This window comes from Dunckerocampus dactyliophorus, chromosome 4 (assembly GCF_027744805.1).
Source record: "Dunckerocampus dactyliophorus isolate RoL2022-P2 chromosome 4, RoL_Ddac_1.1, whole genome shotgun sequence".
Lineage (NCBI taxonomy): Eukaryota > Metazoa > Chordata > Actinopteri > Syngnathiformes > Syngnathidae > Dunckerocampus > Dunckerocampus dactyliophorus.
In genome coordinates, this window is record NC_072822.1 from 23,581,866 (window position 1) to 23,607,419 (window position 25,554).

A 25,554-nucleotide genomic window follows, 5' to 3' on the forward strand; every position below is an offset into this window, starting at 1 on the left:
CAAGCATGTTAAAGGTAAAGGCTATAAGACCATCTCCAAGCAGCTTGATGTTCCTGTGACAACAGTTGCACATATTGTTCAGAAATGTAAGATCCATGGGACTGGAGCCAACCTCCCTGGGTGTGGCCGCAGGAGGAAAATTGATGACAAATCAAAGAGACGGATAATACAAATGGTAACAAAAGAGCCCAGAAAAACTTCTAAAGAGATTAAAAGTGAACTTCGAGCTCAAGGAACATCAGTGTCAGATTGCACCATCCGTCGTTGTTTGAGCCACAGTGGACTTAATGGGAGAAGACCAAGGAGGACACCACTGTTGAAAACAAGTCATAAAAAAGCCAGACTGGACTTTGCCAGACTACATGTTGACAAGCCACACAGCTTCTGGGAGAATGTCCTATGGACAGATGAGGAAAAACATTTAACTTTTTGGCAAGGCACATCAGCTCTATGGTCACAGACAAAAAAATGAAGCAGATCAAGAAAAGAACACTGGGCCTCATTCACGAATATCTTCTTAAAAGTCTTCTTAAGAAGTGTACTTAAGAAGGCGCGGGTTGGAAACTGCGCCGCATTCACGACAGGTTCTTAAGTAGGGATAATCGTTCGCACCGGTGTTCTTAGGTTGATGAATGCCAACTGCGATGCCCGTGCATGTGAGCCCTAATTTGCATAGGTCACCGCCTATTCCTATATAAGGTCAAAAATGTGCCGTGCTCAACAGGCAGCTGGAGGCGGAGATGGCAACGCGCAAGGGCAAGACTGACAAGCAGCTGGACAACAAACGAAAGAAAAACTTCAATTGTACAGAAATAGAGGTGCTTTTACAAGGAGTGAGCGAACACAAGACCACCTTATTTTCTCGTGTATCCACCGGTCATCAGGCCATCCAAAAAGAGTCGGCATGGAGCACCATTGCAGGAAACATAAATGCCGTTTCCACGGAGAAACGCGCCACCGCAGAGGTTAAAAAGAAGTGTTTTGACTTAAAATAGACTAAAAAAAAAAGATTGGACCGCACCGGAGGGATCTGGAGGAAACGGGAGGTGGGCCATCAATCAGAAACCAAACCATTTCGGAAACTCTAGAAAATATTTACACAATCATGATGGAAAAATAAAGTCAAAATACATAGTTTGTGTGTGACAATGTATTTTTTCTGTGGTTACATTTGATAAGACGCTGCCTAATTAATACAGCAGCCCCGTGCTCTGGCTCAAGACGTGGCTGGGGGCGCATGTCGTTATCTGGGGGTGCTTCGTGCGCAAGAGGCACACCACGTTTCATTGCGATGTTATTCTGATGATCCTGAACACCTGCAAGAACAGAGAGGGAAGCCTGAAGCCTGAAGCAGGACACCAAATATTCGTGGCTTTCAGCAAATAAATCTATTGGTCCCTTTACATTCTCTCTCTGCGCAGCGCACGTCCAGCCAGCTACTTTTTTTTATGAATTGGGATTTGAATATATATTTATCCATGGAGTATATTTTAGTTGTTTTGATGATAAATAATTGTTGGGATATTTTATTTGCACTAAATTTTTTGGGATCAGGTTGCAAAATCCATCATGAGGGCGATTGCGCATTGAAAGTGCAAGCTTTGCTTGTGCGTAAGAGTCCTCCTGAGCATTCGTAGAATTTGTTCTTAGATCTAAGAACTGTGAGTTAAGAACACGTTTTGTGAATGCCGAAAATCTTCGTAAGAAGGCTTTAAGAACACATTTGTGCGTAAGAACGTTTCGTGAATGAGGCCCACTGTCCTTACTGTGAAACATGGAGGAGGCTCTGTTATGTTCTGGGGCTGCTTTGCTGCATCTGGCACAGGGTGTCTTGAATCTGTGCAGGGTACAATGAAATCTCAAAGACTATCAAGGGATTCTAGAGAGAAATGTGGTGGCTAGTGTCAGAAAGCTTGGGCCGGAAGTGAATCGTGATTTAAGCTTTACAAAAGCAGCTTCGGCTTCTGGAGACCAAACAAACGGAACTTTAATGGATGTAACCCTCGTCAGACGTTCCACCTTACTGCTGTGGTTACAAACAAACCGCCTGTAAAAATTGGCAAACCCAAGGAACCTCTGCAGATGCTTCCTTGATGTAGGAGAAGGCCAGTCGACCACCGCCTGTATCTTGGTGGGATCGGCTCTCAGTTGGCCCTTCTCCACAAAATAACCCAGAAAAGAGACTATAGTGGCATGGAATTCACATTTCTCCGCTTTAACAAACAAGCGGTTCTCCAGAAGCCGCTGCAGTACCCGTCTACAAACTGAACATGTTCCTGCAAAGAACCAGAAAAAATTAGTTAAGTCGTCAAGATAGACAGAGCAAAACTGGTTGAGCATGTCCCTTAAGACGTCGTTGATAATATTTTGAAAAACTGCCGGTGCGTTAGTGAGACCGAAAGGCATTACAAGATATTCAAAGTGTCCTAAGGGGGTGTTAAACACAGTCTTCCACTCGTCCCCCTCACTAATATGAACCAGATGGTACGCATTGTGTAAGTGTAACTTAGTGAAAATCTTGGCTGTGTGAAGTGACGAGAAAGCTGAGTCCATGAGCGGAATAGAATAGCTGTTCTTAACTGTAATTTCATTAAGACCCAGGTAGATGATGCAAGGTCTAAGTGACCTAATTTGTCTGTTGAGATGGGTCTTTGTTTCGGTATTTTATAATATTAACATATACTTTAACATAATATTTTACAATATTAACATTATATTTTTGTGGCTGTTCATGGAGTTTTAAATAAATCAATTTAAATACTAAATATTTGATATAATGTATTTTTAAATTACTAATTTTTTCAGGGGAGATCCAGGTATCATGCAGCGGGGCTCCAGGTTTTTTCCACCGCTGAGAGGCTGGTCATCTCGTCTGATAAATTCTATTATTTTTCGGGTTATTAGCTTTAGAGTTCCGTCACGCACATATGGGTGAGTGTGGTCCAGCGTTGGATACATTACCTGCCGTTTGACTGATCACCTCGTGAGCCTCAAAAACTCACCATATTCCATCAAGTGTTCAAATTCCGTATTAAAGCTTTACCCCCTGCAAGATATTTTTCTTGGCATGTTTTGCAGGGTGCAAAATTGATATCACTCTCACAAACTGCAGGTATGTTCCACACGGCAGACAAGTTTGTTTTGGGTTTGGCACGTCTGCGCTGTGTGAAGGAAAGCGGGCGGGGAAAGCTCGCTACAGGCTGCAATAGTACAAGCTAGACGTGATGGGTGTTGATAGGTATTTATCCGCATGCCGATCACATGCATTCATGAAAATCAGCCGATATTGGTCGTTGGGCAATCAGGGCATCCCTAATTTATACAAATTATTAAATGACAATATCAAAACTGAGCAGGGTCGTCTTAGTAAAACCATTTTTTACCCAACTTTTTTTTGTTAGAAAAATGAACTAAATTGAACTACGTACACTAGATGGCAGTATTTCCTTGACCATATTACCATTATTACTCATGTTAAATGGAACATGTTAAACATTAACAGTTTGTCACGCAACACAGTTTTGTTTTAATAAAACAGATAAGATAAACATGAATTACAAGTTCCAATAGAGAGACAACACAGACACACTTTAGATGCCTTCCTTTATAGTTACACAGGTATAAACACCAACTGTTGCATTAACACATCATGACAGGAGTTGGATTTTAAAAGAATATGTATTTTATTCTTTGAGCGTGTGTGTGTGTGTGTGTGTGTGTGTGTGTATAAGACACAGGTTTATTATCAAGCTGCTAGAAAGAGCTCCTTCCTTGAAGCAGTCCTTTGCAGGATTGTAAAAGTCAAAGCTTACGGACAAAAACCGCAATAAGTCTGCACTTGTTAAAAACATAGAACCCCCCCCCCCAACTTAATTAATCTTTGGCAATCACTTAAATATTTCTTAGCTGTAATTTGAATGCGATAAAAAATAAGACATAAAAAACTGGTAGCTGCTGTGCTACTATTAGTTGCTATGGTGACGTGTATGGGGGCCAAGAAGGATGGTTTGGTGATAAGGATGCTGGAGGCTGTGAGGCACAAAGTGAGTTTCCTTCATTATGTCTTCATGTGTGCAGTTTGAATTGGAAAGAACTGGTGTGCCAGTGGTTTGTGTCGCAGTTAAGCATGGTGCGCTCTGTGAAGGTCACGTTGCCCTCTGCGTCAATCAGAATAATTGTATTCGTCCTGAAAGAACAAAAAAGTATTAAATAGAAAGAAGACAAGACAGGAATAGGACAAATAAAAAAATAAACACAACTTTACTCAGTTTAAATATAATTTTGCTTAATTGAAATTGTTCAGCTTGTGGTAATGATTCTGGCAGGGACTGGGCCTGAGCCTTCGCCAGACAGATCAAAATCCATCCATTTTCTACCACTTATCCTGTTCAAAGTCATGAGGAAGTGGAGCCTCATTTATAAATAGTGTGTGGATTCCATCCCAAAACATGGCATACTCACAAACCTCAGAATCTATGCACGCAAGAAAATATTCAGATCTACAAAACCATGCAGCACACACACTTGTACACAGTCTTCTCATTATAAATCTCACCTCCACGCCGGAGTCGCCCCTGCTACTTGTGCCACCAAAATTGACACACATACAAGGTGATTTCAATACAGTATCATGATTGGCACTCAATCAATTTGGTGTTTGTATAGATGTTTGGCTTATATCTGTACCTTGTACGATATTTGAGTCGTGATATTCAAAATGTGAGATTACATTTCAGAAGTAGCTGTGTATACTTGAGATCTAAACATGAATTATAAACTCCAAAAGTCAAAATTGATTGAAACGAAGATGTACAGTAATCCATCGTTTGTCGCAATTAATGGGTTCCAGACCCAACTGTGATAAGGAATCCTACTTTGTGGAAATTCACTTATTTCTAAATGTAATATTTACATAGTTAGAAGATAGAAAATATGTTTACGGCCGTCTAAATACGGTTTTTAACATTATTAGAGTCCAGACTCCGGGCTCCAGGCTGCGAAATTTGCGACATTGCGAGTACATTTTTCATCTATCCATGAATATGCGACCAGATAAAAGTACACATCCCATATTGAGTTGACAAGGGACGCATTTTGTCCCTTATTACAGTGAGAATGAAAAATAGTATATAAAATGTGGCGTCAATTGACAACAGCTTGTCACAGGCTAAGCCTTTTGATGCCGGCGTGTGTGATTGCTCACCTTTCAATGTCATTGCCGTTCGACTTTCTGGCATCTTTTATTTATTTATTTATTTATTTATTTATTTTTTTACAAGCTTTGCCTGGTTGTTAGTCTGCATCACTGGCAGCAGCTAGCTAGTTTTCCGCCTAGCCTCTGGTCTTCGGATTCCAAATATGACTTTTACCACAGTGACATTTTGTTTTAAAAACATACAAGTACGTAATGTGGTTAGTTAAGCTACAAGTGGCTATCACGTTCATGGCTTATGTGCTAACTTACTTTTATAAAGTGTCTTGCTCTTTATCATTACATTAAGTGTCTTGTCTTCAAAACATTAGCTGTGTGTCTAAGTGGTTTAATATGAAACAGGGAGTGTATCCAGCTTTAAGATAGTGACGCTACCAACAAGTAGATAGTGAGCTAGCACTAGGTTTCCAGCTGATGTTGAGGAGCTCACCAAAACATATTTGCTTCAACCATTTGTATTTTTATAACTGTTCAATAGAGACATGATGCCTGCATTTAATGACAAATGAGCACATTGAGTGGAGATGTGCTTTGTAAATATAGTACAATGTAAATGTTGCCAGTCACATAAAACACAAATAGATTACCTCTCCTTTCATTTCCTTTTGTCAAAGTAGCTTTAATTGTGCTGCAAGTCGGATGCACCTGCACTTTCATAACCTTGGACATTGATTTTACTGTATACGGTTGTATACCGTGCTGTTTAAGCGGGACAGATCTTTTTTTAAATCATTGCTTTTGAAAGTTCGCCACGGTCCGATTGGGTCCTGCTCATGGACCGTCACCGGGCTACGGCTTGATGGTTGGAGACCCTCGTTTTAAATGAAACTATGTTTGAACTCAACATATGATGCATCCATTCATCCATTTTCTACACCGCTAGTCTTCACTTGGGTCGTGGGTATGCTGGAGCCTATTTCAATGTATGATGATAATGATACTGATTGAGCTGTTAGGTGTGATGACAAGCTGGTGGTTTCTGGCCTACAGTAAATATTGAAGTTGTAATAAATAATTGTACACATATGATTTCATTTTAAGGTGTATATGATGCCACCAAAGAGACCTTCCTGAAGCTGGGGACAGAAACAGGGTGGTTAAAGAAGACAGTTCCCCTTTATTGGTCAAGTACTGGAAATTTTGGTGTAGAAGCCGCACTCACTAAATTTAGAGGAAAAGCCATATTTGTTCTTATTTAAGCTGCACCGGTGTATAAGCCGCACATGGACATGTCATAAAGTGGCATATTGTGGCGCGCACAAACGAGTCCGTGAGGACAAGTCAGCTCTTTATTTGACAGGAGCCCATCATGAGCTATGCAAAAACTCAACAAGCCTGTCAACCTTTGGAAATTGCAGGTCATTACTCAATATAACAGTCTGACTCGCGGTTTCATCTTACAAACAACAAACTCATCACACAGCAACTAACACGGAAACATTATACCTCAGAAATATAGAAACATGTATCAATATGAGTTTAATATGAAAAAAAAACGTCAACATTTTAAAGTGTTCCCAGAATGCATTTAGTTTGAGAAAACCATTTAATTGGAGGAGCATAGAAAGCATCGAAAATGGCCCTGCAGTGTTGCTGTCCACCAGAGGGAGCCAGACAACCCGGAGCCCAAAGCCCAGAGGGAAGCTGACGTCATTGCAGCGCCCAATGAATGTGTTGCTCCGACACAATGCCTTATGGGAAAACTTTAAAATGTTTTTTTTTCCATTTTAAACTCATATTGGGACATGTTTGTACATATACCTTTTGAGTATTAAGTTACTTTGCGATGAATTTAGTGCTGTTAGTAAAGTGTTCTTTGTAAGATGGCACCGTGAGTCAGACTGATGTTATTATAATGGTGTATATAATGACCACCACTGACTTCCAAAAGGGTTGACAACCTCATTGTGAGTGCAAACCCTAAAATTTGGGCCACTGTGCATAATCTGGAGCTCTGCCTCTAGAAATAAAATAACACCCCCATAGTCACCTTTATAGTTTGCTGCAATCCACGTTTTACGATTTTTAGACATAGAAAAATACAGTGTTAAGTGTTTTTGCACACCTGTTGGGAACTCATAGTAAAAGAAAAACATCCCAACCTTTTTATACAGTGCTATGCCATTAATATCGATTAAAAATGTAGCAAAATAAACAATACTGAAATAATACAACCCACTTTATAACTGTGTTCAAATCGAACTATTTAAATACATATCTACAGTTAGAGATCTAGGCTCTGACAAATAAAAATATACAATATAGCTGCAATTAGAAGAAGGCTTACACATAGTGAAATATATGCGCTGCTATTTTATAGTTCATCTACGTTTAATTTAATTGTGTCGCCATCGGGCGTCGCCGATTCCTGTGTCTGTTGAGTGAAAAAATGTGTAGGAATACACACACTTTTCCGCATCAAATTTTCCTATAAATACTAACGTTTGCGGTCAAAGATGACTATGCACATTTTGCCCTTGTTGACGCAAATTTGTGGTATAAAACGACCTTTATAAATGAGGCCCCTGGTCTCCAGTCAACCACATGACAGTGCGCGTGACAGACAACCATTCAAAGTCACTGAGTGGAGACTGAACAATGCTGCCGATGACTGAAGTCGGACGAGTCAACCACGAGACCATCAGGTGCCTTGCTTGAAATGCGGTGACAGGCATGGTGACTAACCTTGTGCCATATTCAGGACTGCGGACACATACAGCTGATAGAGCCTGGAGCAGGAACTTGTTGGTACCCTCACCCTGGCTCTCCTGAGCTGGATCAGGACAATTCCTGTCCAACAATGCACACAAAAACAGGTTTCTTGGTCTCCATTTCTACGATGTCTATGTATCGTGGCTTATTATTTTTACACAACTCCTGAATGCACACAATAGCTACAAGAATGACTGAGGGTCTCCACGTACAGTTCTTCATTATTGAGTACGCCCAGCAGCTCCTGCACCAGTCCATCACAGGACAGTGACTGGTTGCTGATGACGCTGGTAAAGTGCCGTTTTCCTTGCAGCAGTTTCTTCCATGGGGTGTCCAGAAGGGAATTACTCAAGCTGTAGATTCCTGCTGAGTGGCAAATGCAAAATATTGACAAATGCAAAATATAACACAGGGAAAGGGAAGGCAAGAGTAAAATGGTTTCTGCAGTAATGATATTAAAAAAAAAAAAAAAAAAAATCAGACCTGGTTTTAGATGAATAGGTTCAGTGCTGCCTCTGTTCCCATAGTAACACACATGATCCTGCTTGGCTCTACATGGGAAACGGTAAAATGGAAAATTGGCATATTTACCATAATGATGATAGGAGCTTAAGAAAGTGTGCTGTGACAAACAGAATATTTCCAATGAAAAACAAATACAGAAAGATTATGTTCAAAAGAAGCATCCGTGAATGGCAAATCACTCTTAGTGGAGGACAATAAATTGTGGATTAATGAGTCACTTTCGTTGTTGTCTGTAAACAAACATGTTTGGCTACCTAAAGTACAGTACATATATAGTACACACACACACACACACACACACACACACACACACGCATTACATACAGTGGTATGAAAAAGTATCTGAACCCTTTGGAATTTCTCACATTTCTGCATAAAATCACCATCAAATGTGATCTGATCTTTGTCAAAATCACACAGATGAAAAAACTTTGTCTGCTTTAACTAAAACCACCCAAACATTTATCGTTTTTTATATTTTAATGAGGATGGCATGCAAACAATGACAGAAGGGGGAGGAATAAGTAACTGAACCCTCACATTTAATATTTTGTGGCCCCCCCTTTGGCAGCAATAACTTCAACCAGACACTTCCTGTAGCTGCAGATCAGTCTGGCACATCGATCAGGACTAACCTTGGCCCATTCTTTTCTACAAAACTGCTGTAGTTCAGTCAGATTCCTGGGATGTCTGGCATGAATCGCTGTCTTGAGGTCATGCCACAGCATCTCAATGGGGTTCAAGTGTGGACTTTGACTTGGCCACTACAGAACGTGTATTTTGTTCTTCTGAAACCATTCTGAAGTTGATTTACTTCTGTGTTTTGGATCATTGTCTTGTTGCAGCATCCATCCTCTTTTTAGCTTCCACTGTCTGACAGACGGCCTCAGGTTTTCCTGCAAAACATCCTGATAAACTTTTGAATTCATTTTTCCATGAATGGTTGCAAGTTGTCCAGGCCCTGAGGCAGCAAAACAGCCCCTAACCATGATGCACCCTCCACCGTGCTTCACGGTGGGGATGAGGTGTCGATGTTGGTGAGCTGTTCCATTTTTCCTCCACACATGACGTTGTGTGTTCCTCCCAAACAATTCAACTTTGGTTTCATCAGTCCACAAAATATTTTGCCAAAACTTCTGTGGAGTGTCCAAGCGCCTTTTTGCGAACATTAAACGAGCAACAATGTTTTTTTAGACAGCAGTGGCTTCATCCGTGGAGTCCTCCCATGAACACCATTCTTGGCCATTGTTTTACATATAGTTGATGTGTGCAAAGAGATATTGGACTGTGCCAGTGATTTCTGTAAGTCTTTAGCAGACACTCTAGGGTTCTTTTTTACCTCTCTGAGGATTCTGCGCTGAACTCTTGGCGTCATCTTTGGTGGACGGCCACTCCTTGGGAGAGAAGCAACAGTGCCAAACTTTCTCCATTTGTAGACAACTTCTCTGACTGTCGATTGATGAACATCCAGACTTTTAGAGATGGTTTTGTATCCTTTCCCAGCTTTATACAAATCGACAATTCTTGATCGCAGGTCTCCAGACAGCTCTTTTGAGTGAGCCATGGTGCACATCAGACAATGCTTCTCATCAAGACAATTCTTACCAATTCTGTGTGTTTTATAGTGGGCAGGGCAGCTTTAAACCACTCATCAGTGATTGGGCACACACCTGACTTGAATTGTTTGGTAAAAATTGGTTTCAAATGCTCTTTAAGTCTCCTTAGGCAGAGGGTTCAGTCACTTATTCCTCCCCCTTCTGTCATTGTTTGCATGCTATCCTCATTAAAATATAACAACCTATAAATGTTTGGGTGGTTTCAGTTAAAGCAGACACTGTTTTTTCATCTGTGTGATTTTGACAAAGATCAGATCACATTTGATGGTGATTTTATGCAGAAATGTGAGAAATTCCAAAAGGTTCAGATACTTTTTCATACCACTGTATGTACTGTACAACACTAAAGACAGCAGGAAGTGGTTCCGCATATCAACAGAGAAAAAAGACTTTTATTTATTGTCGGTTTTGTTTAAAAAATAATAATGATGATTAGGGCTGTCAAATTTAACTTGCTAACAAAAGTTTCCTTTAACGGCGCTATTTTTTTTTTAAATGCGTGATAATGTGCGCACATCTTGTTTGACCCTTGGCCCACACCGTAGTTTGAGGAAGTAGCAGTGGCCACAAGCGGGAACAAATATTCGGCAGAAATGGACAAAGAAAAGGGTATTTTGATTGGTAAATTTAGCTTTAAAGCCCTGGCTCTCACAAAAAGACCAAAGTTATTTGGATCTAATGTCGCTGTGATTGGAAATCGTCACGGACTACGTCGACTTGCTAGAGAAGCAAGAAGGTAGGCTACTGAAGCACCGCCGGCACTTCACTACAGTCACCCATACGAAGCACCTTGGCACACGAGTGTCTGAACCAACGAGTGCCTTTTTACACTGCATGCACAATTATTAGGCAATTTCAATTATTGATTAGTAGCTTTATTATTTAACAATAACAGAGCTCTTGGTCAATCCAAAATGTTAATAAACCTCAAACTTGAATATTTAAGTAAGCGAAAGTGAGGTTTTGGTTTTGTTGAGAATATCTCTCTGTGCACAATTATTAGGCAACTCAAAGAAAAACAAAAACATTCACATCTAGTTTCATTTTTTTAAGCCGGAATAATAAAACAAACAACACAAACCTTACAAATAAATATTTCTGACAATTCCAAAACTAAATCAGTGACCAATATAGCTACACATCTTTTCAATAACACGGAAAAGCCTTCCATCCCTGGAGCCTGTCAGTTTCGTGATCATTTGACTATCATCTTTTTGTGCAGCAGCAACCAAAGCCTCCCAGACATTGTTCAGAGAGGTGTACCTTTTTTCTTCACTGTAAATCTTACATTTAAAAAGGGCCCACAAGTACTCAATAGGGTTTATGTCAGGTGAGCAAGGAGGTCATGTCATTATTTTTTAAGACCGTTTTAAGACCTTTAGTAGCTAGCCACACAGTGGATGCATGAGATGGAGCATTGTCCAGCTTCAAAATCATGGTCTTCTTGAAAGATGCACACTTTTTCCTGTACCAATACAAAAATACAGTATAGTAGTCCATTTGTGTGAATTTCTCCTGAAGATGAATAAAGTGTCTGTGCAGCGTGTGAGAAGGTGCGTTCATGGACGGTCAGACAAAGTGGGACAAATCGCCGCTTCTAACTATACTGTATTATTTTTGAACCCAAAATCCACCAGTACGAGCCTGGACATTGCTTTTCAGAGAGGTTGTGTACCGAACAAATATGCACATTAGCACTCAATAAGGTCATAAAATCTTACCTTTATGCATTCCCACATAGTATCAGCATTTGGGACCAAATATGAGATGAAAGAAAAAGGGTAAAAATACAGTGTAGTAGTCTATCTGTGCAGCGTGGGACAAAGTTAGAAGGTGCGTTGAAGGACTGTCAAACAGTGGGACAAAACACTGCTCGCATTAAACATGCAAAAACTCTAACTGTATATTATTTTTTGAATAATGACCCATATTTCCAAAATTGATATCCCTTTACATAAAATTTAATGTAGTTATCGTTGTAGTTGCGTATCGAATCGTTTTCCACATAGAGATTTACATCCCTACTTATTATAGAGACAAGCAGCAGCGAAATCAACACGGATCCATTTTATCTAGGTGTTGATGGGGGCAAAATGTTCTGCTTATGAAACTAAGAGCAAGACTTGTCCTCATTTAAAGTCCCAACCAGCATGCGGAGGTTCGGATTTCCAGCTCCGCTGAATGAACAGCAGGGGGTCACAGCTACAGAGAGGGAATGAGGCAAGAAGAGTAGTCCTTTTTATCTCTGTGAGAGAAGTCATCTGCATGCTGGCTGGGAGAATTCTAATGAAAAGTCCTCAAAACTGAAGCAGCAGAGCAGTTTCCTAATCGCCGGCTATTATTCGTTTCCTAGATATGGCTGGAGTGATTTTATACAATGCCAGTAGAGCAAGAAGGTAATCATTTAGGTGGGCTTACATTTTTTCTTTTTTTTTTTTTACAACATTTAACCATTTTTAAAGATCATCTACCCATTGAAAATGTTGAGATAGCTGATATCATGGTCAAAAATATTAATTTGTATAATATTAATATTGTTATCCTAAGTCAGGGGTGTCCAAAGTTTTTACACAGAGGCCCACATGCAAAAAAGAGCCCACTTTGATACATTTTGAGTATTAAAGAATCTTACAATTATTCTGATGTAGGTCATTAGCTATCTGAACAAAACATCTTACATTTGTGCTGTAGATAAAAAAGCAATAGTTATTCATAATATCAGATAATATACCTTATTAATAATGAATTCATTTTATTTTTATAATATACCAAGGGCCAATAAAAAAAGAGCCATGGGCCGAAAATAACCCCCTGGTTGTTGTTTGAAAGTAGTAAAATGGTGTCAAATCTTCTACTTTTTTCCCCAGACACAGTAAATAGATGTGTATCATTTGAGCTGCCAGTTAATCGACAACTATTTTGGTGTTCGATGGATCGTTTTTTTTTGTTTTTTTTTTTTTATTTAAAAAACTGTAAATATCCTCTGATTTCAGCCCCTCAAATGTGAATATTTTTTTTCATTTTCATTGTCATCCATGAAAGCAGACCTATTCTCTTTGTGGTACAGGAAAAACAAGATATTCATACACATCATCTTTGGCTTTGGAAAACAGACAGACATTTTTGATCAAATTCCATCCTTTTCCATACTTGTGGAGGAACCCTGTAATTTGAATTTTAGTACATAAAGAAAAGCTAATTTATTTTGTAACAAAAAGGTATTTCTTCGGCCCCTCTAGTCAATGACTTTTGTCTACTCTACTATTTATTCATCTTTGACATGATAATATCGGAATCATCACGGTTTTTCCAATTCACACACAATTCTACAGAGACTATGATGCATGGTTTGAGGTTCTGTTATTGTTCTCTGAAGTTCTTTCTAAGCCATATTGTGTTTACTTGTAAATGTATTAAACACTCCGTTCACCACCAAGGAGATATTCATTTCAAACGACTCTTGTCTGGGAATTTACTCATAAGTTAGAGTGACATGGAGGAGGATCGGAACCTAAAGTTATTGCAAAGTGAGATGAAATGTTGGTTATGCCTTCAGCACATCAAGCAGAGCATATATCAGATAAGATCCAAAATATGTATGAAATATTTGCTATTAAATCCACTGAGACCAGCCTTATTTTCAGGGAAAGAAAGGGCTGTAAATGACTAAATCACTTGCACGAAGGCCACCGCAAAACGCAGAAGAAAAAAAAAAATGCTACTCAAGCTTAACAAGCAAGACAATCAACAACAAGCGTTTGATTAGTCAAGGTCAGACAGAACAGCTGCTCCTTGTAAATCAAGACTACGTACAGTATGTCTGTCAATGAGAGAGACCAGTTATAAAGCTAGGGAAAGACAAAGAATGTTTTAACATATAAGCAAATCTCCGACTATACCGTCTTAATACTATCTCTATCTAAACAGGTACTATGTGTTTGATTCTCAGTATGTCTGCAATTCTAATGGAGGGAAGAACAATAATCTTCCTGAAGATATTCCCTTTCTGAGTGTTCTGATCACTTGGCTACAATGTCCACAATTTTCCATATGAGTTTTTATTATTTATTTGATTTAATTCATTTGTGACATGGTGACCCCAGCTTTTTCAAAACGCATTTTTTTGTGGAAAAAAACAAAATGAATCCATCGTTTTTTTTAAATATGTTTTTCAATATTAGATTAGTTGTATTTTGTTCATCATATTTTATTAATCATATTTTCTAGCTGCTCAACAGCTGTTCGATATCTCTGCATTACTGATCAACATTATAACATTTGCATCTATACTCCTCCCTTGTCTGCTAACGTTGCATCCACAATGGTGCTTCCGTACTCTGGTCGAGACCAAAAATAAAAATAATATAACTGGCATGTATTTTGGTGCAGTGTTCACATTGGTATTCATGACACAAGTCAAATATGTTGTCTGCTGGATTTAATACCTGGATATTTTTTTCCCCACTGCTATTTTTACCAGCTGTTTTTTTTTTTTTTTTTTTAAACTGCTAAAATGCACTTTTAAAGCGGCCATTTGCCCTCAGCCATGACCGCTACACCGACTAAAGACATGGACAAACTTTAAAATTATATCAAAAAGCATGCAAAAATTCTAAATATATAACAGAACATGATTTGGAAGCATCGTCTCTCCTGCAGTGCGTGCGTGCATCCCAAATACAGGTGGTCCTCGGGTTATGAACGAGTTCCGTTTCTCGACCGTGATGTAAATCAAGTTTCAGTGTATGTTGGAACTTATACCTAAATGAACTCCTAAGGCAGTCACACTGTACACAGAACAGCTGAAGCACATATAAAATACAGTAATAAAAAAAGAGAACTCCTTAATTTTATCCCTGTGGTTGTCTTGCAGGCCTTTCTACCTTCTTAAAATATTGTCCGAGGCTAGTCTGGAAGGATAGCATTCTCTTCTCCTTCCAAGTCGCTTTGAAACAGCGCACAGAATCTATGACCCCTCTAGCCTTCATTAGCATTCAATAATCTTTATCCTTGATGATCACGACAGTCGAAGGGTTGGGACCAAAAGAGCGGCCAATACTGGCAAGCCTTTCTCCTCTCTCTGAACGTTTTATGTTAATTTTCTTTTTCTTTGGGACATTGCGGCTTGGGAGACATAATGAAGTGCAAAAAGTTAACTAATAAGTAGGGTTGGGCCTAACATTGCGATTCTCCCAGCATCGTTCATTTTTAAAAATTTTTCTTCCTACTTTTGGTGATCGACCAGCCCGTTAAACGGAAAAAATGGCCGCATAACACCAACGAAGAAGAAAAGCCAGGAAGCGTTTGTGTTCATCCATTTCAACCATGGACAATGTGTGACAGCGCTCTATAGTTAAGCTGAAATTCTGCACGAAATATGAACGGTTCGGGTATTGCAACATTTGCAACGCCATCATATCATGCAAGGGAGGGTGCACCACTAACCTGACTAAACACCACTGGATTCACGCTGTACAGCGTGCCCTGTTTTTGACGCACTACGCCGGACTTCTTCCAACCAGTCAGGTAAGTAAAACAATAAATTACGTCGGTCTTATGCCAACATTGAAGCAGCAAACAAATTATACTTCATACTGTGAATACGGTGGCCAACTGAAATATCAAGATTGTATCAAGTACTTTTTCATAGACAAACGACCTGACGTTAACGCAAACTACTGTATCTGTATAAGACGAGCAGAGTCGTCTTTTTCAGACTGTTTTCTATGGTCCTATATCCGGGTCTAAATGGTATTTGCATTTGATTTCATGACAAAAAGTTGAATGGTTTCGATAAAACTTAAATTAAAAGACTAAAACTAAGACTTTTTTTCCCCCATCAGTCACAAATCAATCAGTTTGTACCTCAGTAAGATGGATTTGCAAGAGCACATTGGTATTGTCATAAATCCAGCTGATCTCGGTCGGAAAAGGGTGGAATGCCATCTCCGGGTCGGGGATGAGATCCTGCCCCAAGTGGAGGAGTTTAGGTACCTTGGGGTCTTATTCACGAGTGAGGGAAGGATGGAACGCGAGATCGACAAGCGAATCGGTGCGGCGTCTGCAGTGATGCGGACTCTACGTTGGTCTGTTGTGGGGAAGCGAGAGCTAAGCCGAAAGGCAAAGCTCTCAATTTACCGGTCGATCTATGTTCCAACCCATCTATGGTCATGAGCTTTGGGTAGTGACCGAAAGGACAAGATCGCGGGTACAAGCGGCCGAAATGAGTTTTCTCCGTAGGGTGGCTGGGCTCTCCCTTAGAGATAAGGTGAGAAGCACTGTCATCCGGGAGAGACTGAGTAGAACCGCTACTCCTCCGCATTGAGAGGAGCCAGATGAGGTGGCTTGGGCATTCCATAATAAAAACACAACTATTTCATAATCTGTGTCATAGTTTCATATCCAACTCTTAAACGGATCTTTCACTCACTTGAACTCTGCTGTGAGGAGGTTGAAGCCGTTGTACAAGTGACTTTCTGTTGATATCTTCTTCAGGTACGAGTAGCTGTCTAACTCCTTATCTACTAGGTAGTTTGACACAAGGGAACCTGTGGAATGGTAATTATGGTGTTTACATGTACAGTATTGTTTAAAAATACATACTGTATATATTAATAAAGATGGATGGAAACACAATGTCACCTCGTCCTTGTGCATCTGTGTTGGGGCGTCCTTCCAGGTAGTTTGTGATTGCAGCCAATTTGCCACTCTTGTTGATCCCCAGCCATGATCCTCCTTCCTTACCATATTCCAGGTCCACACCTGATTTGTGTGATAACAGTGCAAGAAACCTTATTAATCCCACATTTACTTACAAAGACTACATACAGTATTCTTAGAACACCAATGGCCAGCCACAACCATCTCTGCAACTACAGTAAGCGCGTCCGCCCCTTGTATGTCGTTTTCGTATTTATTGGACTTTGTTGTGATTATGCTCATTGAATTCTGCTTAGCAGCAAGTAGCAAGGCCAACATGATGTAACCACCAAATCGAATCTGAGCAATTCTATTAATTACATTTCTGCATCTGTGTTAAGGCTTAATATCTACTGTGAATTTTTAAAAATAAAAAAAAAAAACGTGTGTCATCTCTCTATTATCACGCAAGACAACTTGAATTGAAGTGAGAGTACTGGAGTTTCCTGATCAGTGGTTGGTACGACTGCTTGCATTTGTGCAACTGTATATTTCACATTCCTCACCATCTTAAAAAGCAGTCTTTAGTTTGACTTATGTTATAGTTAGAGCCCGACTGATATGGGATTTTTGGGGCTGATGGCGATACCGATATTGGGGGCTGAAAAAAAGCAGATATCAAACATATGGCTTATCTGTACTGTACAGGTTGAACTCGAAACCGAAACCAGTGAAATGCAACAAAATGGAGAACAGTGAAGCATACAGGCGTATTCAAGAATCAAATTGCATGCAGAGTACAAGAAATTCATACATATTGGCAGGTCTGCCTCTCATGCCCCTCTTGACAGTTTCTTTTGGCGTTTCTCCTGGTGATTGGACGAGTGCAAGGAAGGGAGGGGGAGCTGGTGTTTGCCTGCCTGCGTTGTTTGAGACGTGACAGTCACGTGCCCCCCTGCAGTAAACTAATCATCAACATATCCCCCAAAACTAAAGATCTCAGAAGAAAATAGAGTTTTAAATTCTGCACGGAGGCAAGAAAGAGGCAAGAAACGACAACAATCGCTGAAAGACATTTTCAAAACAAGCACTCAACACTTCCTGAAAAGTAGTCGTTTATTCCGAAGTAGACCTACATGTGTAACAGTGGTCATCCCCGCAGATGCCGGGCTTGAATGAGCAACTAACTAAGTACACTTGATGGGCTCCAGACCATTCATTTTCAATAGAACCTGCGCAACAGGGCGATACTCACGAGTCTCCTGCCAAGCAACACGCAAAATTTGTGAGTGTTACATTTTGTGCACATGTGCTCATGTCATCATGCACACGCTGGCTTGGAAAAAAAGTTGAAAAATGTTCAGCTTTGCAACGCTGTCGCACAGACAACGACCAATCAGCGGGAGTTTCATTGACTGACCAATGAGAGGACAGGATGCTATTCAGTACGCTCTCGCAGGGAAACACGGAGGAATAATACTTGCCGTGTCAGATTTTAAATGTACCGTGATTCCAACTCCATAAGTTCATCGATCGTCTTACACCATCATTCATCCGTGGTGAAAGCTGTGTGTCAAAATAGATCATGGGTGTATCAATATCTTGCAGTTTTACTTCGATCTACTCTAAACAGAAGATTATTTTTATTGATCATGAAAAACTTTATAAATTAATAAATATGCTTTCGGCATTGCACATTCCCTGACTGCTAGGGGGAGGGAACAGTCGTTTGAGTCTACTGCACTTCCTGGTGATCAATAAAGACAGGCCACTTACACTAACAGTGACCAGTGGAGCCAAATGATCCTACTGCTCTAAGGGTGGATGGAAAGCTAGGATGATCCCACTGGGAGCTATAGCTTGCTTCCCTTCTTGTCATGCTACGTCTCCTTCAGGCCCTCCCCCCAGTCCCACAGATAAGGCAGTGCCATTTATTCCTGTCACATTGCATAAAAGCAGACATCAATTAAAAGACCCACTGCTGGAGTCTTGACCCTTCTTTTACAGAGCAGAGAAGGAGACAGATGAACAACAGGACTATCTCTACGTTCCCTCCCCTCCAGGAGAAAGAAACGGACGATTGATTTCTCCTGCAAAGCCATAATGTGTATTGAACATTAGTCAATTAAAAATATAGTTTACTGCAAGAGGGGATGTCGTGTGATGGAGTGGAGTATTAGATTATGTGGTGCAAGAGTTACACTTTTCCTTCATTATTGAAAGCTGTACAGCCTTCAACAAAATTGCTTTTGTATACATCCACACATGTGATGAGGTCACAGAGTCACAGGAGTGATGTGGCGTGTCATTCATTTACTGAAAGCACAAACACGATTTTTCAATTTGCCAGCTGACCTTTGTAGAAAGAATTCCAATGTAAGGTATTCTATATCAGGCTAACCAACGCAATATGCGCAAATGCTGGGGCACGTAAAGGAACTGAAAGTGTAAGCAAATGTGTTGTTCCTTCTTTTAATTTTAGAGTGTGTCCGGGCATAACGTTTTGGCATTCACCCAAGAGGAGATTTGGAAAATACGGTAATTCCTGGTCTATCGCAGTTAATCGGTTTCAGACCTGACCGTGCTAAGTGAAGTAGGATTTTCGTAGTTAGATCATAGAAAACCTGTTTACAACCTTCTAAATACATTTTTTAACATAATAGTAGCCATAATAAAGAGCAAATAAGCTCAGGCCTAAATCAGACTGTGTGTGTTGCTATAAATGTGTTCCCTGGGGGTGCGGAGTGACTGGCAGACAGGAAGTGACACTGGGGGTTCAGTGTTGAGTTTCAGCTTTCCATGACTTACGGCTGAAACATTAGCCAGTGTTTTTACCAAGGATTTTTATTTGGGGTTATTTCGGCGATCAAGTCTGTTTTTTGTGTGAACATTACAACAGCGAACATTACAATGACATTACTGACATCTAGTGTACGTCAACATCTTTGATTGCGTCTTTTCAATGCCTTATATTTGTATTTTTGTTCATATAGCCATTTTTATGCTTGAAAATGCTTAATTTAGGCAAAAAGTACATAACACTTTCTTAAATATGCATTTGTTTTGACTAATTGGCCGTATACAAGGAACAGCATGATTTATTAATTAATATTTTCAACTGCCAAGTGGCTAAGGATGACATCCACAGAAAAGACATCTCATTCCCCACCAAGTGGGTAAGAATTCATAAATATGTGACAACACAGGGCCATTATATGTGAAATCAATGGGTTGAACCACACCACCTCAGATTTTGCTCTTATTCTCATGAAATAGTCTGTATATCACACAAACCAAGAATAAAAAAAGATGTTTTTGCAAAACTCAAATTATTAAGGGAGTAATAAAGGATGGAATATTTTGCATTGCCGTTAGCAACCGTGCGGCCACGCCCATTTATCTTTAATTATAATCCTTTGTTTTCCTTGTGGAATTCAAATCTGCGGTGAGATTTACAATATTCTCAATACTTTCAAAGCTATTCAAGATTTTTGAAAATTTTGGTGGGTCATTTTTGGACTCCAAAATCTCAGGTCTTTTTTCCAAGATTGACATACAATGTTCTTTGCTACCTCTAGGATGTAATATAAAAAAATTAGGAGGGTGTTTTTCCTTATTGCAGAGAAAAATCACAAAATGTGTTAGTACGTACTCCGTTTACTGTACCCAGACAACATCACTGAAATGATGTAACACTAAAACTGTTCAATTTCCCTCATTTTGCAGCTTGAGCTCAAACTTTAACCTTGAGTTGGATAAAAGGCATAACACTATGATGACACAATTCCCTTGGAAAAAAAAAGGCAAATATAGACTCAAGACATGTGACGAGAGTGAATGAGAGTGTACTTAGTTAGTTGAGTGAATGAGTGAATTATGAGGTTTCACCTGGTCAGTATGTTGCATTCCCTGACCATTATTTGTTCTGACAAGCTATTGAAAAGATAATAGAATTAAGCTTTAATCAAACAACTTACCCCTGGCAGGTTTCCGGAGACTGGAAAAAGAATCACAGCATTGTCTCTAGTCTTCTTCATATCTTTGTAAACAAACCTCAAGGTGATGATAACAAACTGTTACATCTGGACTGGAAGTTAGGTCAGCTGCCGATACACCACTCCTCCAAACCAACAAGTCTACATCTCCTTTGGACAAATTTTAAACAACATGTAATCCTTTTTTGTGTACAAAACCTGTCTCATGACAGGGTAATCCTAATTTTGTCCTAACTGTGCAGGAGAGAGAGCACCTTCTGTCATGATTGATACTGTTATGTAATCGCTGGACTACTCCTCTCATTTTATAGGGTTTAAAGCAACACAGAATTATTAGATTCATTCTTCAGTCTGGTACATTTTCAAAGTTGAGACAGAAGCACCAAAACGCACTATAAAAATGTGTCAAAACACTGGCAATATGGAGTAATTAAGGCGACTATAAACTAATCAAGACACCTTGAGCAAATGTTTGCACATTGCATTGTACCAAAGACACCAAGTTGCCTCTGTCTATTTCAAAGCTGAAGACCTTTTTAATAAGATGATGTTGACATTTGTCGTTTGGATTTTAAGGGTCAGTCGCTTGGCACCAAAAGGTCAAGCATGCAAAGTCATTAGTTTAAAATTAGTTTATGTCTTCTAAAATATGGTAGTCAAACATCTGGCATGTCTGGCATCATTTCTTCAATGCCAGGTCAAAAGCCACATGATTAGCGCAATAATCTGCGGTATCCAGTTCTGCATGCTCACTCACTGAGTGATTTTACACCCCCAAAACATATTTACATTATATGTTTATACATTGAGAGTAAAACAATCTTTGCATATAAATCTGATTATTAATTAGAACCACTAATCACAGTGTAAACTGATGATCTAAGCATGTACATCATGCACACACAAGACATGAAGTTGGGGCAACGTAGGAGAGGATGCAACGGCCAGGTGCTGATCCATTTTGTCATTTTTCTCTGCAATAAGGAAAAAAACCCTTCAAATTTTTTGATATTACATCCTAGGATTTATCAAAGAACATAACATGCAAAGGTTGACAAAGATTGGTGAGATTTTGGGTGCCAAAAATGACCCCACAAAATGTCAAAAATCTTGACTAACTTTGGAAGTATTGAGAACACTGAAAATCTGACTGCAGTCTGAATTTGAATTCTGCATGAAAACCTGCCTTAAGGACATTTGGTTAACCTAGCACTAATAGTTTAGGAGAAAATAAGGATTATATTTAAAGATAAATGGGCATGGCCGCACCGTTGCTAACAGCAATGCAAAACATTCAATCCTTAATTACTCCCTTAATAATTGGAGTTTTGAAAAAATTATTTTTGATTCTTGGTACTGTACTCTACGGTACATAGACTATTCTATGTGAATAATAACAAAATCTGAGGGGTGTTGTAGGCAAATGTCCCCTCCATTGGTTGAAATGACCCTACAGGTAAAATGTACTGCATACATGTACCAGCGTTAGGTAGCCCGCTATTTTTATATCTTTATGCTTCACTGATAATGTCTTATCGTCAAATGTTGAGATGTTGCACTTTGTTCAACAGTCCTTGAATGCACCACAGTGTGCTGAGACACACAAGCATGTTTGGCTACGGAAGCACTAGCTTCGCCAGCCATGGATCATCTTACATTATCGTTCATGAGTGGTTTTCATACTTTAAAAGTTTTTAAAGTCTAATAAGTGTGTGAGGCATATTTACAGCTTAAACCTGGATTGCGTCGCTAGTGAACAATGGTGACAGAAGATGAAACGGGAGGGTTCTGGAGCTGAATCTAACCTAATACTTATAACTGACATTTTTTCTGGCAAATGTTGATCCGAAATCGGAAGAGGAATGTCAACGTCAAGCTAGCAGGAGGGTTTGGAAGAAGAGCAAGAGGGCTTTCCCAAAACAGTCTCAAGTTGAAAGCAAAGAATTAGCACGCTAATTCCTTAAAGCGAGTAATACTTGACAATTACTTGATTTCGAGTCTGACTTACCACTGAGAACCTCACCGTTCGGCCCCCAAAAATCTGCAACCTTGGATGGCCTATTGTAGAACTCATCTCTGTTTGCAGCCAAAATTAGCCTGGGGATAGTGGAGGTTATCTTGTTAGTATTTTTCGGTGATTCAGGCAGTTATTTGGGTATACAGTACACTGCTGCTGTGAACTTCATCACCACCAGCAACACTCGCTTTTATATCTTAACTTTATAACCAACTGCAAATATTTTTCTTAGGTGTAGGAGGACAATGCTCTTTTATACTGGGCGTTTCCTTTATTGCACAATGTATATATTCATGTACTATTAATGTATTATTTACATTGTACACATGGACTGATATGCTCCTTCAATAAAAGAAGCAGACAAACAATACAATCTAACAGCATGTCTAAGACTTTTCATGTTAGGAGACACATTACCATTATATAAATACCTAGCGGCTGGACCAAGATGACTGAACACACGGTTTGTTCTAAAACTTAATAAATCATCAAGGAACAACCCATAAAAAGTAGCTGCGGCTCAGAATACACTTTGTTCCATGATTCAGGGATTTTTCTGAATTATCTATATTTCCCACTGAATATTGCGTTACTTTTAATTAAAGAAAGTGAGCACGTCTGCCTCACAAAGATCAGTCCCTAGCTTTTAGAATTATACATAAATGCAAATAGATTATAATTTGCAAATAGTAATCTAAATATAGCCAGTGCCGAATGAGGACACACTGTTATGTTTCACCTTTCCCCAGGTTAATGTCTGAGTCAGTGCACAAACACCTCTGATCTGATCTCTTTAGGCAGGGTCAGACTCCCAGAGACAAGGACAGAGATGGACTATGTCCAGGTAGGACGTTCCCTCTCAGGCTTGGGTGGATTTAAATAAAGCTGGGCTCCGCATCAACACCTTAATTCATATAGTGCACGCATTTGAGCTATTTCAGACACTGACACAAATGTTCACAGTACTTCAGGTACTAAATGCGACTGGTGTACTATTATTCACTTAATCACTTGCAATTATATGCTGCGAAAACCAAGAAAATTTCCCGCAGAGTGCATTTGAAAGTGTTTTACCTGTAGGCATTTTTTGATGCAGGCCGAGGATCAAACTTGAAAAAAATGATACACATGGATGCCTTCGGAGATTGATGACAGGCTTTTCCCCGTTCACAACCGAGTCATTTCTTGCAGAAGACAACAGGAAAAACAAGGAATAAACATTAGAGGGTGTGTGTCATAAGAGCTTGGGCAGGTAACGACGCTAAATTTACAAAATTACTATGTAATTATTTCTGTAGAACAAAATACACAGTGTGGACCTGTGTGGTCATAGCACACAAAATTATTTTCTTCTTCTCTTCTTTCTTTTTCTATGCCGCTTCTCCTCATTGGGGTCACGGGTATGCTGGAGCCTATCCCAGCTGACTTCGGGTGACAGGCGGGGTACACCCTGGACTGGTCGCCAGCCAATCGCAGGGCACATATAGACAAACAACAAATACTCTATGCGACAGGGAGCACTCTGCTGTTTTTAAGAATATACAGCAAAAAAGTTACTCAAACGTTCTCAGGAGAGTCATATCACAATTAATAGTCATTCACTTGATGCAGCTTAATTTATTTAGCGCCGGGGTGTCCAAACTTATTCTACAGAGGGACACATACAGAAAAATTAAAGGATGCCATAACCAATCCAATGTATGTCAATGCTAAGCTATTTGTTATAGGTGACACAACAAATTAGTTGTGTATTAATAATGAATTCATTTCACTTTCAGAATAGGCTGAGGGCCATCAAAAAGAGCTTTGGCTATGGTCAACCCTGATTTAGCATATATTTTGAGTTTTGCTTTTCTACAAGCTAAATGGCACACTGTACCTGCTGTGAACCTTACAGCAAAGTATATACAGTATGTAGAATTTATAAATGTTATAAATTCAAAGACGACGGCACTTCGAAACACATATGAAGTACTACGTGAATGAGATTTACACGAACAGGATACAATTATCCATAACATGACGACACAAGATGAGCCCTTTCTTCCTTGGAAGTGAACGAGCTATCGATGTAAATTGAAACGTTAAGGCAAAAAAAAAAAAAAGTTCGAATGTTAAAGTAAAAAAAGTGAATTTACTATTAGTCCTGCTTCATACCAAGTACCTGTATGCGCTAACACAAACAAGTTAAGTTTTGGCGTCAATGACGAAACAATACGATTACAGAACACGCATAGTACATTTACATATTAAAAGGCTATATGTCTACTTTCACAGCTTTATTTTGTGCATTTAAAGCAATTAACACCGCAAGCTAATGTTAGCAACAATACAGTCAATATCATTGTTTACAAAAGCAAATCACGCAAACTTTAGTAGTCAACCATGTATGTAAAAACAAGTATAGACGCTCACCAGGTATCTTTCCAGCAGTATTCGCCTGTGCAAAGATGTTTTACTATACTTATAACCACTGATTCGCCACTCGCTGTGACTGTTTAAAGGTGGCATTCCCACTGGTGATGTCGATTTATACTCTGGTCCCGTCCGCTTTTTTTTAGAGTAAGTGTCACCGGTTTATCCTCCATTGGACGTTTATAATCCCGTCCACGCTGTGTCGTTGGTACATAAAACGAGCGCAACTGATATCAGTCTGTTGTGTTGACTCTGATTGGCCAATGCAGCCGGTAGTAATGTGAATAAATTCTATTTCCGATGTGTAATATTTAACAAAATAAAAGCATTCATGTTTGTAATAATAAAGCTCAATAATACCTACTAAGGCGTATTAAGTATTATTAATCAATATCATGAATCAACAGTCAAACAAAAAGTCAG

The 25,554-nt window shown here is 39.4% G+C and overlaps 1 protein-coding gene across 3 annotated transcripts; it reads right to left on the reverse strand.

Annotated features, from left to right (window-relative positions):
* Positions 1-3,725: 3,725 nt before the first annotated feature.
* On the reverse strand, positions 3,726-25,313 carry tango2 (transport and golgi organization 2 homolog (Drosophila)). 3 transcript variants are annotated; one of them, XM_054774090.1, is made up of 9 exons: positions 25,132-25,309; positions 23,791-23,900; positions 22,708-22,796; positions 16,708-16,827; positions 16,496-16,613; positions 8,408-8,475; positions 8,137-8,290; positions 7,898-8,002; positions 3,726-4,186 (listed from the first exon to the last, which is right to left on the reverse strand). In XM_054774090.1, exons 2-9 carry the CDS (start codon positions 23,844-23,846, stop codon positions 4,066-4,068), a joined length of 831 nt encoding a protein of 276 aa, XP_054630065.1. In that variant the 5' UTR covers positions 23,847-23,900; positions 25,132-25,309; the 3' UTR covers positions 3,726-4,065. The 3 variants fall into 3 exon arrangements, with proteins under 3 accessions (XP_054630065.1, XP_054630066.1, XP_054630067.1); XM_054774091.1 differs by having other exon boundaries at positions 8,137-8,287; positions 25,132-25,308; XM_054774092.1 differs by lacking the exon at positions 22,708-22,796 and having other exon boundaries at positions 25,132-25,313.
* Positions 25,314-25,554: the final 241 nt, after the last annotated feature.

Coding starts and splice junctions, on each gene's coding strand:
- tango2 (XM_054774090.1), bottom strand. CDS start 23,846: ATGTGTATCATTTTTTTCAAGTTTGATCCTCGGCCTGCATCAAAAAAT. Junction 8,291..8,407: donor ACCTATTCATCTAAAACCAG/GTCTGATTTTTT, acceptor TTTGCCACTCAG/CAGGAATCTACAGCTTGAGT. Junction 8,003..8,136: donor GTACTCAATAATGAAGAACT/GTACGTGGAGAC, acceptor ATTGTTGGACAG/GAATTGTCCTGATCCAGCTC.